Source organism: Sphaerodactylus townsendi, linkage group LG05 (assembly GCF_021028975.2).
Source record: "Sphaerodactylus townsendi isolate TG3544 linkage group LG05, MPM_Stown_v2.3, whole genome shotgun sequence".
NCBI classification, from domain to species: Eukaryota; Metazoa; Chordata; class Lepidosauria; order Squamata; family Sphaerodactylidae; genus Sphaerodactylus; species Sphaerodactylus townsendi.
In genome coordinates this window covers 75,553,337-75,567,431 of record NC_059429.1, presented here as the reverse complement: position 1 = coordinate 75,567,431, position 14,095 = coordinate 75,553,337, and the positions used below count along the sequence as shown (strand labels likewise).

At 43.6% G+C, this 14,095-nt stretch overlaps 1 protein-coding gene across 21 annotated transcripts in view; it reads left to right on the top strand.

Annotated features, from left to right (window-relative positions):
* PTPRF (protein tyrosine phosphatase receptor type F) overlaps nt 1–14,095 on the top strand; it is a 623,992-nt gene that overhangs the window by 593,432 nt on the left and 16,465 nt on the right. For all 21 annotated transcript variants that reach the window (XM_048497079.1, XM_048497096.1, XM_048497095.1 and 18 more), the window contains 2 exons: nt 7,106–7,229; nt 11,620–11,795. In XM_048497079.1, coding sequence (XP_048353036.1) covers nt 7,106–7,229; nt 11,620–11,795 — 300 coding nt within the window. The remainder of the gene's footprint in view (nt 1–7,105; nt 7,230–11,619; nt 11,796–14,095) is intronic.

Here is a 14,095-nt window from a genome sequence, read left to right as displayed (position 1 = left end):
GTGGGCTGGTAGTTTTGCCCTATGGCTGGCAGCTTCAGAGGTACGCCACATCTCACCATGACATGCCTCTGAATATGCCAGCCATAGTTGCAGGCAAAATGTTAGATGAAAACCAAAAAAAGGCAACACAGTATATACATGTATATAGGAATTTATAACAAAAGCTACATATCTATTAAACTACAAAAGTTGAGGCTAAATATCTATTACATTACAAAAGTCAGTGTACATATGTACATTGACTTTTGTAATTTTATTGCTATTTAGCCTCAGCACAGGTTCCTGGCAAAATATCAGGAGCAAAAACAACCTGACCACATCTACACAGCCTGGAAAATCCACAACAGCCAGTGGCGTAGGAGGTTAAGAGCAGGTGCACTCTGATCTGGAGGAACCGGGTTTGATTCCCAGCTCTGCCGCCTGAGCTGTGGAGGTTTATCTGGGGAATTCAGATTAGCCTGTACACTCCCACACACGCCAGCTGGGTGACCTTGAGCTAGTCACAGTTTTTCGGAGCTCTCTCAGCCCCACCTACCTCACAGGGTGTTTGTTGTGAGGGGGGAAGGGCAAGGAGATTGTAAGCCCCTTTGAATCTCCTGCAGGAGAGAAAGGGGGGATATAAATCAAAACTCTTCTTCTTCTTCTGAAACCTGACCTGCAATCCACATTGCTTTCCCTGTTCCTCCCAGTTCTTTCACTGCCACCAGTTTGAATGTATTACACTTGATCTTCGCCAAAAGGTCGAGAAGTTTGAATGTATTCATGATTACCATTTGCAGTAATGGTAGTAATTCTAATGCGATGCAAAGATAGTAAAATGAACGCTGAGAATAGCCATTTGAGTACTTGTTCTGCTGCCAGTGTGCACTTCTGGATAGCCAGTATATACAGCGACCACCCAAGATGTGCATTGGGATCAATACAAATATTTACATAACCATTCTCACATTACGTTTTACACCCTTTTCTGATAGTTATTAATATCTGTGTGAGAAAGCGTAACATGCATTAGCCATTGGAGTGCTGTTTATACTCTGATGGAGGGCAGAGTAGTGATATTGAGAGTCTAAGGATTGCCGTGGCTCTTTCTGCCAGTCTTCTTCTCTCCATGTTGAACCATTCACTAGGCAGATGGTGAATCTGAAAAATTGCTACGTTGGAAAAAAGTTCCCTTACGTCTATCAGAGTCAGAGTAACAGGACAAACGTTTTTCTGTGCTTGCATCTAGCCCTTCAGGGCCCACCTCAGCTATAAAGGGCTTTACACATAAATGAAACACTCTCGTATGAGGAGAGGAAGAGGATAAATTGAGGACAAAACCCTTGCGTGCATTATTAGTCTTGCTTGAATTGTTATCTGACTTTGCCCCTGACCTCTCCTTGCTGCACTTTATCTCCCTTGATTCAGGAGAGGTGATACCAGCATTATACACAATACAAGATTATAAGTGCTTGGGAAGCCAGGAGGAAGCAGAGGAACTTACTGGAGGATAGCATGTGAAGAGGGTTGAGTAAACTGTGTTTCGTAAAACTGCTGTCCACAGGATATATCAAAGAGAAGAGTGTGGACTCCAAGCCATATTCATAATTAGACACGTGTACAAAATAAACTGGCATGACTTTCCTAATAGTTCTGCTTTCGAGTACTTCCATCTGCATTATATCATAGATGCAAACTGATTAGTATTTGGGTTCCTGGTTGCATAGATCTAACAGGATTCCTCCAAATGTGGATCTTGAAACAGTCTAATCATAAGAGGGAGAACAGGAAGACCTGAAAACTAACGCCTGCTGTGCAAACAAAGGGCTAAGATTATCTTCCTGTCCCAGGATCAACTCTCCCTTGACCACAGAAGGACAGACTTTGAACTGGCTACTCCCTGGGCTTCCCTCCTACCCAACAAGATCTCCTGAAAAAACAGGCCCATGAGGAAGTAGCCCTGCATAGAAGTGTTCATTAGGCAAGAGTGCTGCTACTGCTGCATTTGTAGCTCCTTGAAGGCTCATGGCAGGTCCCTTTGGTTCCCCAAATGCTGGGAGTTTTGTCCTCAGGGGCAACAGTTAAATGGACTTCATAATAGTAACTGATCCAGGAGCCAGTTTTCTCCCCAATTAAGAAGTTGCACCTTGACACTGGTCAGTTGATATGCTGTCATGGGTGGTGTGGTTTGTCATCATTAATAACTGAGTTGGAGCAATGACTATGGTAAAGCATCTGCGTCTCCAGCTAAATGCATCAGATAGTAGGCTGCATGAAAGACCTTGCTTGGGATCCTGGAATGCTGCTGCCAGCCGGAATAGACAATACTGACTTTGACTGATCAGGGGTCTGATGATACAGAAACACTGGCCTGAGTATGATACGCCTGTGGTGCTTGTGACACACCACTGCTTACAAATTCCTGTGCTGATCCATGTGGTTAGTAAGTTTTCCCTCCTTCCAGCCTGCCTCAAAAAAAACACCTGTACTGTGTTGAGAGCATTGCCGGTTTAGTTTTGGGGAGAGTATAGTAGAAAGCAAAACTGCAAAATCACTGGACCTGCATGCCAGTTGTTGGTCTGTTGGTCATGTTACTGTTCAAAGCACAGGAGCCAAGAATTAAGGCTAACACACAGGCATATTTCCTCCCCTCTCATACATAAACACATGCTTACTACTGACTTACATTTGATATACTATGAGATTCTGGTTCAGGGACAGCGTGTGGAGGTGATGCATACTGTGGTCAGGTTTTACCTCACTGGACAGGGGGAAGAGGGCTGGCAGAGCCTTTAGTTGAAGTACCCCATCAGAACAACTGTCCATAATAGATCTCAGCTGCACTCCGGGCACCCCTCCTTCTCTGCCTTATTTCCTCACTTGCTCACCATTCAGGGTGAGACAGGTGCACATGAATTCATCACTGGGGCTTAAATTAAATCATTTCACTTCCAAATGAGTCCCTCATTTGTAAGCATATTTAATTAGCACCTCTTCACAACCAGGTGGATTCTCACCTGGTTGCCCTCTTTGATGGTTGTTAGTGATAGAACATGGTTTTTGCACCTCTGTACAGCAAAGCAAGACGATTGTCTTGCTACACCAAGGAGGTACAGGGGCATCTCTTCCAAGAAATGGCATTTGCTCTTCTGACATTGGCGTTCTGAACTCTAGGAGAGTTCTAATGGAGCTTTTCTGCTTCTTCACAGTCATAAGCGATCTGGGGCCAGTCACAGTAACACATTCATCATTCTATTGGAGTAAGAGTTTGTACAGGAGAGATTGGCCACCTTCTCAATCGATTGCAGAAGCAGGGTCCCCACCCCACCCCATCCAGAATTCATAGCACAGCTTGACATCTGGTTGCTGTGTTTTATCAGCCTTCCATTCATAGAAGATCAAAGTTCTGGGCTGAGGATTGAATCAAATATATTGTAATGTGAGGAATAATCAAGTATATTGTAACCCAATCTTTTCAGATCTCAGAAGCTAAACAGGGTTGAAATTTGGAAGGGAGACCACCAAGGAAGACTCTGCAGAGGAAGGCAATAGCAAGCCACCTCTACTTAATCACTTGCCTTGAGATGTTGAATCACCATAAGTCAGTGCAACTTGATGGTATTTTATGCACACACATTGTAATGCAGTCAGAATATAATGTTAAACTTGGGATGGGTTCCATTTCCTGAGCTTGCTTTATCGTTGAGCTACCTGCCCAGGAGCAAATGCTTCCTATCACAGATGTACTGCAAAAAGTGAAGTATAGTCTGTACACAGAATCCAAACTGAAAGCTAAGGGGAGATGATGGATTCCTCTGGATCAGTGTGAACCAAATACCTGGAACTGGGATGTTTCTGGCATGTAGGACATGTGCTTAACGTGATTAGAGCCCCATCTATGAGCTATGGAGAGCCAGGCTGCATCTGCTCCTGCCACTTCACACCGCACTGCCTGCTTATTACTCTGATAACAGAAGATTACAGGGTTCTTGTTGGAAACGTCTATTTACATCCTGCATTTCCCAAACCAGCTATTAGCAGCGCTGTGATGTCATATCCTCCCCACTGAGGCTGTGAAAATCATCTTTCTATGCTGCATGCTCTTGCTCAAAGCAGAAAGCCAATATTGTTGAATCTAGCAACAGGATGCTTCATTTGCTTCCACAGCCAGTGGAACTTGGCTCTCTCAATGACCCAGCCAGTGTATAGAGCTTGTTTCTGGCAGCCTTGACCCATTGCCCCTGGAAGAGTAGTGAAAGTAGAAGGCCAACACTGATTCATAGCTTGAGCAACAAAGCTTCCTGGGAGCATACGGGAGAGGGCACAAGTGAAGTGACAGACCCATAGAAATGCCAGCGCACTGAGCTTTTTCAGCATTGTTATATTTGTGCTGTTCTCAGGGGTGTATCTGCCATGGGGATATAGGGAGTCAAATATCCCCGGGTGCCCCGCATTTGGTCGGGGGCCAAAAGGTCAGGTTTGTTTGTGTTTTTTGTATTTTTAGTGTTTTTCAGTTTTTGCTCTGCAGGGGACACAGCTTTTAGGCTAGCATACCAAAATTTCAGGGATGTTTTGAGAGACTCTCATGATGATACTACCCAGGTTTGGTAAGGTTTGGTTCAGGGGATCCAAAGTTATGGACTCCCAAAAGGGGTGCCCCCATCCCCTATTGTTTCCAATGGGAGCTAATAGGAGATGGATGCTACTTTGAGAGTCCATAACTTTGGACCCCTTGAACCAAACTTCACCAAAACTGGGTGGTATCATCAGGAGCGTCTCATAAATATGAATGAAAACAAAGCAAGGCAAGTAAATTAGTCAGAAGCAAAACAAGGAGGGGGTAGCCACTCCCCAATATAAACTGGCCAACAACTCAAGGAAGTATTGTATAAGAATACTCTATTTACAGCTTTTTCATCAGCAAAAGTTGATACTTGATAACACCATATGAATTTCATCCACTTGTGACTCTATACGGTTTGACTTGGATCTGTTCAGCTATTCCTGGATGGGGAAGTCATTCTTGAGGTTCTCACACATGAATGGACTTTTCTTACAATAGCACAGATTGGATGATAAGTATAATTGCTGATTATTGTATTATACATTGCTGATTATTGTATTATATGTGTATGAGTATTAAGTACTGATTACTATAAATAGAGTATTCTTATACAATACTTCCTTGAGTTGTTGGCAAGTTTATATTGGGGAGTGGCTACCCCCTCCTTGTTTTGCGCCTCATAAATATACCATGAAATTTTGGTGCTGCTAGCTTAACAATTGCACCCCTGACAGCAGGCACCCCCCAATTTTCCCCAGATTCTCCTTTTAAATTCCCCTTTGGCATGGATTTGGGGGGAGTAGGAGCCGGCAGCAGGGACACGCAGGGGATGGGGTTACGCAACCCACAGGGGGCGCCCAGAGGACGTTTTGTTCCCCCTTATGCCTCTGGCAATTTTCTTCCTTGCTGTGAGTGTTCTGTTCCATGTTAGCCTGCCAAAACTGTGCTGATAGATATCCCATGATCCCTGAGTTCTTACTGTGATGTGGATGCACTGTGTTTTTCACTGCACCCCAAATGAAGTAACTTTTATGTAGAACTATAGTGTATTACTCAGCTATGAGAGAGATATTTGACTGGGGTGAGGTGCAAAACCAGGCTGCGAAAGAAAATGTTCTGAGAAATGTCACTTCCAATGTGTATAATCCAATTCTGAGCAGACTAAAAATACTTAGCCCAATTCCAACATGAGTGCTGTACTCTAACCTAATCACCCAGAAAAGGGAAGGCACTTTTGTTGTTATTCTTCTGGATATTGTGAGATAGAGTGGCATTTTCCACCCTTTCGGGGGGGCCTTTTTGCTGTCTCGATTCGTTGCAGCTGTACATTTGATTTAAAGGAAACATAACTGACATTCCTCTTTTCTCATAGCTGTAGTAGCCATTGCAAGCAAAAAGATCTTTGGAAAGAAAGAGATGGATTAGGACTCATTTAATGACCAAATTAAGTGTTCATCAGTAAATGGAAGACTGGAGATCCACATCACTATTTCTGTGCTATAAGATGGTTCAGGAGAAAAAGTGGATTTGCAGAGAAGCAGCAGCTGGGAGGGTTTTAATCCCTCCCACAAACCCAAAAAAACTTTGTACTCCGCTGAGCACTTGCCACACCATGTAAAGAAAACAGCTGGACAAGTTGTAGGAGGAAAGTGACTGGTAGAGAAAGTTATGGTCATCCATTCCCCCACAACTTCTCTGCAAACCACATCCTGTTGAATGTATTGTCGAAGGCTTTCACGGCCGGAATCACTTGGGTGCTGTGTGGTTTCCGGGCTGTATGGCCGTGTTCTAGCAGCATTCTCTCCTGACGTTTCGCCTGCATCTGTGGCTGGCATCTTCAGAGGATCCTCTGAAGATGCCAGCCACAGATGCAGGTGAAACGTCAGGAGAGAATGCTGCTAGAACACAGCCATACAGCCCGGAAACCACACAGCACCCACATCCTGTTGCTTTGCACAGAGAACATGGAATCCAGGTCCCCAAGTGTAGGGTTCATTCTGTAAGAAAAATAAAAAGTAGGTGGGTTTGTTTCTGTTTCAAGCTTAGTTTTGAAGATATTTGGGGTATTTTGCATTTTCAAACATCAAAAAAGTTCTTTTTTCCCAACTGGGCACATTTGCCAGAAATTTCAGTCAGATAGAACTTCCTCTAGTCTAGCTTCTTGTGATTCAGTATTTTCAGCAGTGTTTTAAAAATCAGAATATTTTCTTCAAAATTATAAATGTAAGTGTTGCATCTACTGCAAGCACCAGTTCCTAAGATCACTTTTGGGATATGTTTCTATCAGTTTTGCATCCACAATATTGCATCCACACAGAGTGATGGAGGACAAACCAAGGCAGACAGATCTTGTGAATCAGCCTTCAGTTCCCCAATGTGACACTTCTGCATTCCTTCATCTACACTTCTTCATATTCTAGAAGCGGCTGCTAGCTGGTTTTGAACTGAGAACTTTTAAGTAGCAGCTTGAAAGTTTCTAAACGTGCACAGGCTGGGAGAGTGCACTGTATCTTTGTACCTTAGCATCTATATGATCTTCATTTCCTCCCTCTTTCACAACAGTCTATTGATCCAGGGCAGCAGTTCACCTGGGAGAATTCCAACCTGGAAGTGAACAAACCAAAGAACCGCTATGCAAATGTGATTGCCTATGACCACTCTCGTGTTATCTTGACTTCCATTGATGGTGAGTAGGCTCATTTCCTGCATCAGGTATGAGGAGTAAGCCCATACCATATCATATTCTGGCTCTGACTAAAACAGCCCATAATGGCATGTAACCATGTAATCTTACTTCAGCAGTTATATCTAAAATCCCTGCTTGGTACTTTTGCAAAGCAGATAATGGTCGGAATGAGGCACAGCTTGGCCCTTGCTGCATTCTGTCCAAGTCTGTTAATCTAAAAAAAACCCACACACCTGAAAACAGACAACAGGTTTTTTTCAGAGAGAAGGAAGGCAGTTGGAAATAGGCATAACTGCTTTTTGGATGCTCTTGTTTTTGTTTGTGGTGAACACATTTTATTGGTTTTTGTATTTGTAAGCCCCACAAAATGTGACAGTGAAGCAAAAGAGCAAGATGGGAAACTGTGTGCCTCTCAGACTCACTGTGACTCTCTTAAAAGCAACCGTTTGTCTCCAGCAAAGTGGATCTGCAATCTATAAGTTAATGAGTGCTTGCTTGTGTGGGGCTGGCAGTTAGGCACAGTATACTCTTCTGCTAAATGGAAAGTTGCATCTACGAAAGAAGAGGAGTGTGCACTATCTCTTCTAGACATGGTTGTCAGACAACAGTCTCTTCAGTGATCATAATTAGGACTTTTTGCTATCCAGGATTGCCAGTGTTTCAGCCACAATATTGCCTCCTTTTCAGAACACCATGACTGAGCAAATAGGCCCTGACTTCCTCCCGCCCCCTGCCCCACCTTTGCTAACAGGAAAGAAAGGCAGGAAGTGCAAGTGAGGGACACTTAGGCACCAAATCACCATTGGCTGGAGACTTTATATTATGTTGATGTATTTAAAAAGTTAAGTTTTACAAATTTTATTTCAATACACAAAACAAACATAGACATTCATATTTGTATGGAGTTCACTATCTAAATTTACATTTAAAAATTACGAAGTTATCTTTTCAATATATCTAATTACATAGTTATCATGAAACATATCTTGGCTAAACCTTTCTTCTTTTGTTTTGGTTTAACTTTGGCGGAGTCTGCACGGACCCCAGGGGGGTGGAGGTGTCGGTGTACATGTTGCTGGCCTGGGGCCGGTCGCACACTTGTCTGCCAGTGGCCCTGGTGCTACCGCAGCCCGCATGGAGGTTTGCCACATTTTTAAAAACTTACCTCCTCCTCCCTAAGTAGCTCTGTCGGGACGAGGGGACACGCCCTTGTGGCCCTGGCAATGGCCTGGGGGGCAGGGGGCATGTCCCCTTGTCTGGATAGAACTACGCAGGGAGGAGGAGGTAAGTTTTAAAAAGCATCACGCTGAAAAAGGGTGCCTTCCACCCAGTGTCGTTTGCTCGGCACCAGGTGGATGCCACTGCTTTCCAAAAGACTCGCTCCTTTAGCAAATCACAAAATGCTGTTGTGGGGAAAAACACCATTGCGGCTCTGCTCCAGCAGCGGCAGCTGTGCAAAGTCCTCCCCCACAATGGCGTTTTTGGTGGCCGCACACCGCTCTTTATGACCCATGCAGAATCTGCCTTGGTTTAACTTTATTCTTAATTTTAAACTATACAATTTAAAAGCACATTCTACTTTCCTTGAAATTCTGAAAATGATCTATTGGGTATAAAGGATGCTAGTTTTTGCTATAACTGCATATTCAAAATATTCAAAAAGTATTTAAAATATTTTTAAGCTTGCCCCTCCATACAAAATGGGCAGTGCAGCTTACAGCAGAATTAAAACATGGATATCAATAAAATATTTATGAAATTCAGTATCAATTATAAAAACAAAGCAGCAACAGAAAATAATGTAGAACAAGAAATTTGCTTTTAAACAAACAGAACTCAGACCAAAATAAATGACATAGCAGCATAGCAGAAATGAAGAAAAGCAAGCAGAATGAGGAAAAAGAACAGAAAAAACACCCAGTCAGCAAAATTCCTGGAAAAAAATTAGGCTTTACCTGATGTCTAAAGGTAAATAGGCTCAGTGTTGTCAGAGAGGGAGTTTATCCCCAGCTAAAATGCCACAACCGGGAATGCCCTGTCTCTGAATATCACGCACAACTCTGAATGTAAATAGGTGAAGTTGTGACTAAATAGTAGAGAATGAGCCCCCACCTGGTAGAACACTGGCCAATTACGCACAGCAAGGTTCCTGTGACTTCAAAGAGAACTGGCCAGGGAGTGTTTGTTTCAGGGCACGTTCGGCATTATTACCCACTGCCCTGTTTGCAGCGGGGCAGGCATTACTCATCAGCTGACTTTTTGCTTTTGCGGGTTCTCGATCAAGCATGCGTGCTTTAATTTTTAATATAATTTTTATCTTTAATCTTATCAATAAATCGATATATCGACATAAAAAGGCAACCTATTAAAGAAAAGTCTTGAATACGGCATCTATACACTTTGCCCAAATACTGATTCTCTTTTATGGTGGAAAGTGAGGGGAAAGTAGTAGTGGTGTGCAAACTGCGAAACCACAAAAGGACACCGTGAACCACTGCTTGCTAAGTTCCCCAGGTTCACGATCGTCTGTCTCCTGATATGCTGTAAACCCAGGCATCAAGACTGACAGGCTTTTCCTGGTGTAGTCTGGAATCACTGATTGCTTGTGTATAAAACTACGAGGGTGGAGATGTCTCTGTTGGATCAAATGCAAGTACAAATTGGGGTAATCGGGGGCATAACGAGGTTCTAATGTTAGGGATGAACACATAAGAAAAGGTGCCATGACACATACCAAACAATTTAAAACTCATTAGATTCAGGTTAGACAATAGGTAATACTTACAATGCAGAATAATTGTAGGGCTGGGGAAGTGGGGGAATTACTATTGAAACAATAATCCTTTCCTTCAAACTGACTGCCAATGGGAAGGATCTGCTTTATGAACCCAGCTTTTGGAAGCGGGTATCTGGGACTGGGGAGGAATTGTCTAAGAGGGTTAGACTGGTTAGGGTTTCTAGATGCAGTAGACTGGTATTCTGGTATATATTCCCAACCTTTGAGGCTGCTCAGTGTCTTTCTGAAAAGACTGGCCCTTTTAAAGCAGTGTGATGTGAGGACGGGTTTGTCCTTAGAAGCTGAAAACAGGCTCCAACAACTTGAGTGTCCAGGCTGTGCACCTTGTGGCGCTGCCCGCACAGGCCCATTGGCCAACTGCCTTGCCGGCACTCATGTGCACCAGCTCAGCCACCACCAGGCCGACTCACGTCTTGCTGTGGCTCAGCATGTGGGCCAAGAGAGGTGATGGGTGCAGCTGCAACCTGTAGAATTCCTTCAGCAGGGTGCGTCACCACCAGCCAGGCTGGGGCTTGACAGAGCTGCCCTGGCCAGGGCTCTCTGGGGCATGGCAATAGCAGCTGCACAGCACCAGGCAGGATAGCAGTAACAAAAGCAGCAAAGTGCCGCCCCAGGCTGCCCTAGCACACTTGTCAGAGGCTCAGTAGACAAGTCCAAACTTAAGTTGGAAGCTAAGCAGCACATGCTGGCCAGCCAGAACCTGGGGAGGAAGAGCCTGAAGTTTGGGCTTGAAGATGCCACTTTTCAAACATCTGCTCAATGGGAGCTATTGCTCCCCTTGCTCTCCTGTTGCCTCTGCCAATGGGGTAATAAGTACCAGGCTTCACCTGTCCCAGGCTAGCCTGAACTCATCAGATCTCAGAAGGTAAACAGGATTAGTCCTGGTTAGTACTCAGATGGGAGACCACCAAAGAATACCAGGTTGTTATGCAGAGGAAGGCAGTGGCAAATCACCTCTGTTAGGCCCCTTCCGCACACGCAAAATAATGCGTTTTCAAACCACTTTCACAACTGTTTGCAAGTGGATTTTGCCATTCCACACAGCTTCAAAGAGCACTGAAAGCAGTTTGAAAGTGCATTATTCTGCATGTGCGGAATGAGCCGTGGTCTCTTGCCTTGAAAACTCTATTGGGTTGTCATAAGTCAACTGCTACTTGATGGCATTGTACACATCCACACAGTAAGCACAAGCCCTTACTGCTTGTGCATCCTGCATTGTGACCAGGTGCCTCATCTGTACCAATTCTGTGCGTGTTGACTCCAAAATATACTTCAAGTTGCAGCAAACTCACTAGCTGCTATCTTCCTGTCATATGTGCCCTATGGGCATTCCAAGTCTCAGAGAGACAGACAAGGAAGCTGTAGAAGAAAAATAACAGCTTTCTCTCTTGTGGAGTGGTCCTAGCTTTGCTAGGTAGTGATCAGTTTCCACAGAGTCTAACTGGGATGACTTTTCACTTGTCATAGGTCAGTGTGGCACCTTATTCGCTAAAGTGGGTTTCTGTGCCATCTCTTTCCCAGGTTGGTCCAGGATTTTGGCTAATTTTTTGCTTTGTCAATCCTGGAGATTCAATGTCTTTCACTGTATTTCAGGAGTCCCTGGAAGTGACTACATCAATGCCAATTACATCGATGGTTACCGCAAGCAGAATGCCTATATTGCTACACAGGGGCCTCTACCAGAGACACTCAGTGACTTCTGGAGAATGGTGTGGGAACAACGCACAGCAACTATTGTCATGATGACTCGGCTGGAGGAGAAGTCTCGGGTATGAATAAGTTCTGTGCTGGGAGTAATTTGACAATTGCAGTCCATTCTGAAAATGAGCACCACCAGTGTTCTGGCATGACCTCCTGTTGAGCTGACTAGATACTTGCTTCTGGGACATGAGGAAGTCCTAAGAAAAGGTTCCAGGGAAATTAGAGTGCAAAACATCCTCTCAGGCAAATATATGTATCGCAGTCCTGCTCCTCTTACCCATTTCCAATGCACACACTGGCCTGGTCCTCATGCAGACACACCACTGTGTCTACCCATTCTTGGCTGAATACCACTTCAGGCATCATTGTCTCTGTAGTGGTCTGTGTGCCAGCCATATGTTCTGTATACTGGAAGAATGTAGGGGAAGATACTATGTGTAGGCTGCTATGCAGTTATGCCCTTTAACATGTGATGGTCAGGATATATTGCTACAATCACAAGAGGGAATTTTCTCTCATGTACACTCTGAACGTCTTCATAGGGGTTTAGGGGAGGCTATATAAACCCCCATGTAAATGACCCTGCCCACTTGTCAAGGGGACACCCAGCTTAAAATGCTTGATTTTAAAAAAAACAACCTTCGGATAGCGGATCCTCAGTTTAGAATCTTGCAAGGAGGGTTCCTCTGTGAAATAACATCCTTGTAGTGAGTATTTGTGCTCACAGAATATTTTATGTTTCCATGCCAACCACAGGGCAGGATGGTGTGCACTTTGACTGTGGTGCACTTGTATCTTTATTCAAGAGACTGAAGATTGGAAATGGGAAATTTGCGGGGAGGGAGAAGTAGCTGAATGAAGGAGAGAAGGATGTATGGGGGGGGGGCAAATTCAGCTGTTTTGCCTTCTCTTATCAATGAGTTGCAAGGAACATGATAGGGACCAACTTCTTGTGTCTCCCCAGGTAGGAAAAAAGTCAAAGATGTGTGTATGCACATGCACACATCACACACAAAGAAACAGCTTTTCCATATCCACTATTCATGATGGCAAAAATATTTGAGAAATGTATCTGCCCATCTTATTTCATGCATTCATGCAGCTATGCAGAAAAAGCAAATTAACCCACAGAGCTGTATGAAACAAGGATTACCATGCTGCTGCATCAGACCAACAGCCAGTATTACCATCTTTAGAGACGAGCCAGGCACATATAACAGACAAGTTTGCAAAGATGGTAGTCTGTTCTCTGGTAATAAAAGTCAAGTTGCCCTTGAACATGCTGAGCTGCAGTTGTCATGGCTAGTAGTCATTGATTGACTTATCATCTGATCTGTTTTTAAAACTGTTTATGGCAGTAACCATCACAGCATTCTGTAACTATATTAATTATGTAGTATGCACAAACATCCTTATGTTTGACTGAATCTATGCTTTTTATTTATTGGATGACCTTAGGAATTTCAGTTTCTTTCCTATTTTTCATTTTTCCTGCATCACTTATAATCCTACAGATTTCTACCAAGGTTGGGGTCTGTTTTTTAAGTAAAATAGCTCCCCATAAAGACTATTCACCTTTGTGAATTTTCTTCCCCTTTATTGTGTTACTGTCCTTTTTGAGATGCTGCAGTAATATCATTTTTAGAGCATTGGACATGTATTGGGAAGTCCAGATTCAAATGTTTGTGAAGCCATGAAACAAAGATTTGAAAGAAGGGACTATGGCTCATTGGTACAACATGTTCAGGGTATGCAGAAAATCCCAGGTCTAACTGCTGGCATATCTAATTAAAAGATTTTGAAGGGAAAGGCAGGCTGTTCTTTAAGACCCTGAAGAGTTGCTGCCAGTCAGTGTAGACAATACTGAGCTAATTGGACCAAGGGCTAAGGAAACCTCAAGCTAACTATGGGCTTAAGCCTTAAGACCCATTTTATTTGTGCAAGTAACAGGGCAGATGTTTCAAATATCAAAGTGGCAGTTTTGCATGGCAAGCCATTTGTGTTACATGATTCCCTCATGACTCAGTTTTCAGTATACTCTTTTGTCTTTTGCGCTGCTAAAATTGCTAGAACAATGCTCCTGTATCTGACTGGAATCGCTTCCAGTTGGTTGCATAACCACTGTCTATGTTTGCACATATCAGCTGGGCCTGAGAACTCTAGAATAAGCCTTTCAGTTTTAGAACAGTGTTTGTATTAAGTTAAAAAAGGAAATGACCCCCTTTAGTGCCAGAATAAATGAATATCCAAAATCCAGTTTACTTTGCTATCAGAAGACTTCACAGAGTGTGTTTCTCTAAGATAACATGTTCTGTGAGGCCCTTTGGGCACCTGTCTCTGCCTCCTACTTTGCTGCCTTTGAGATGTA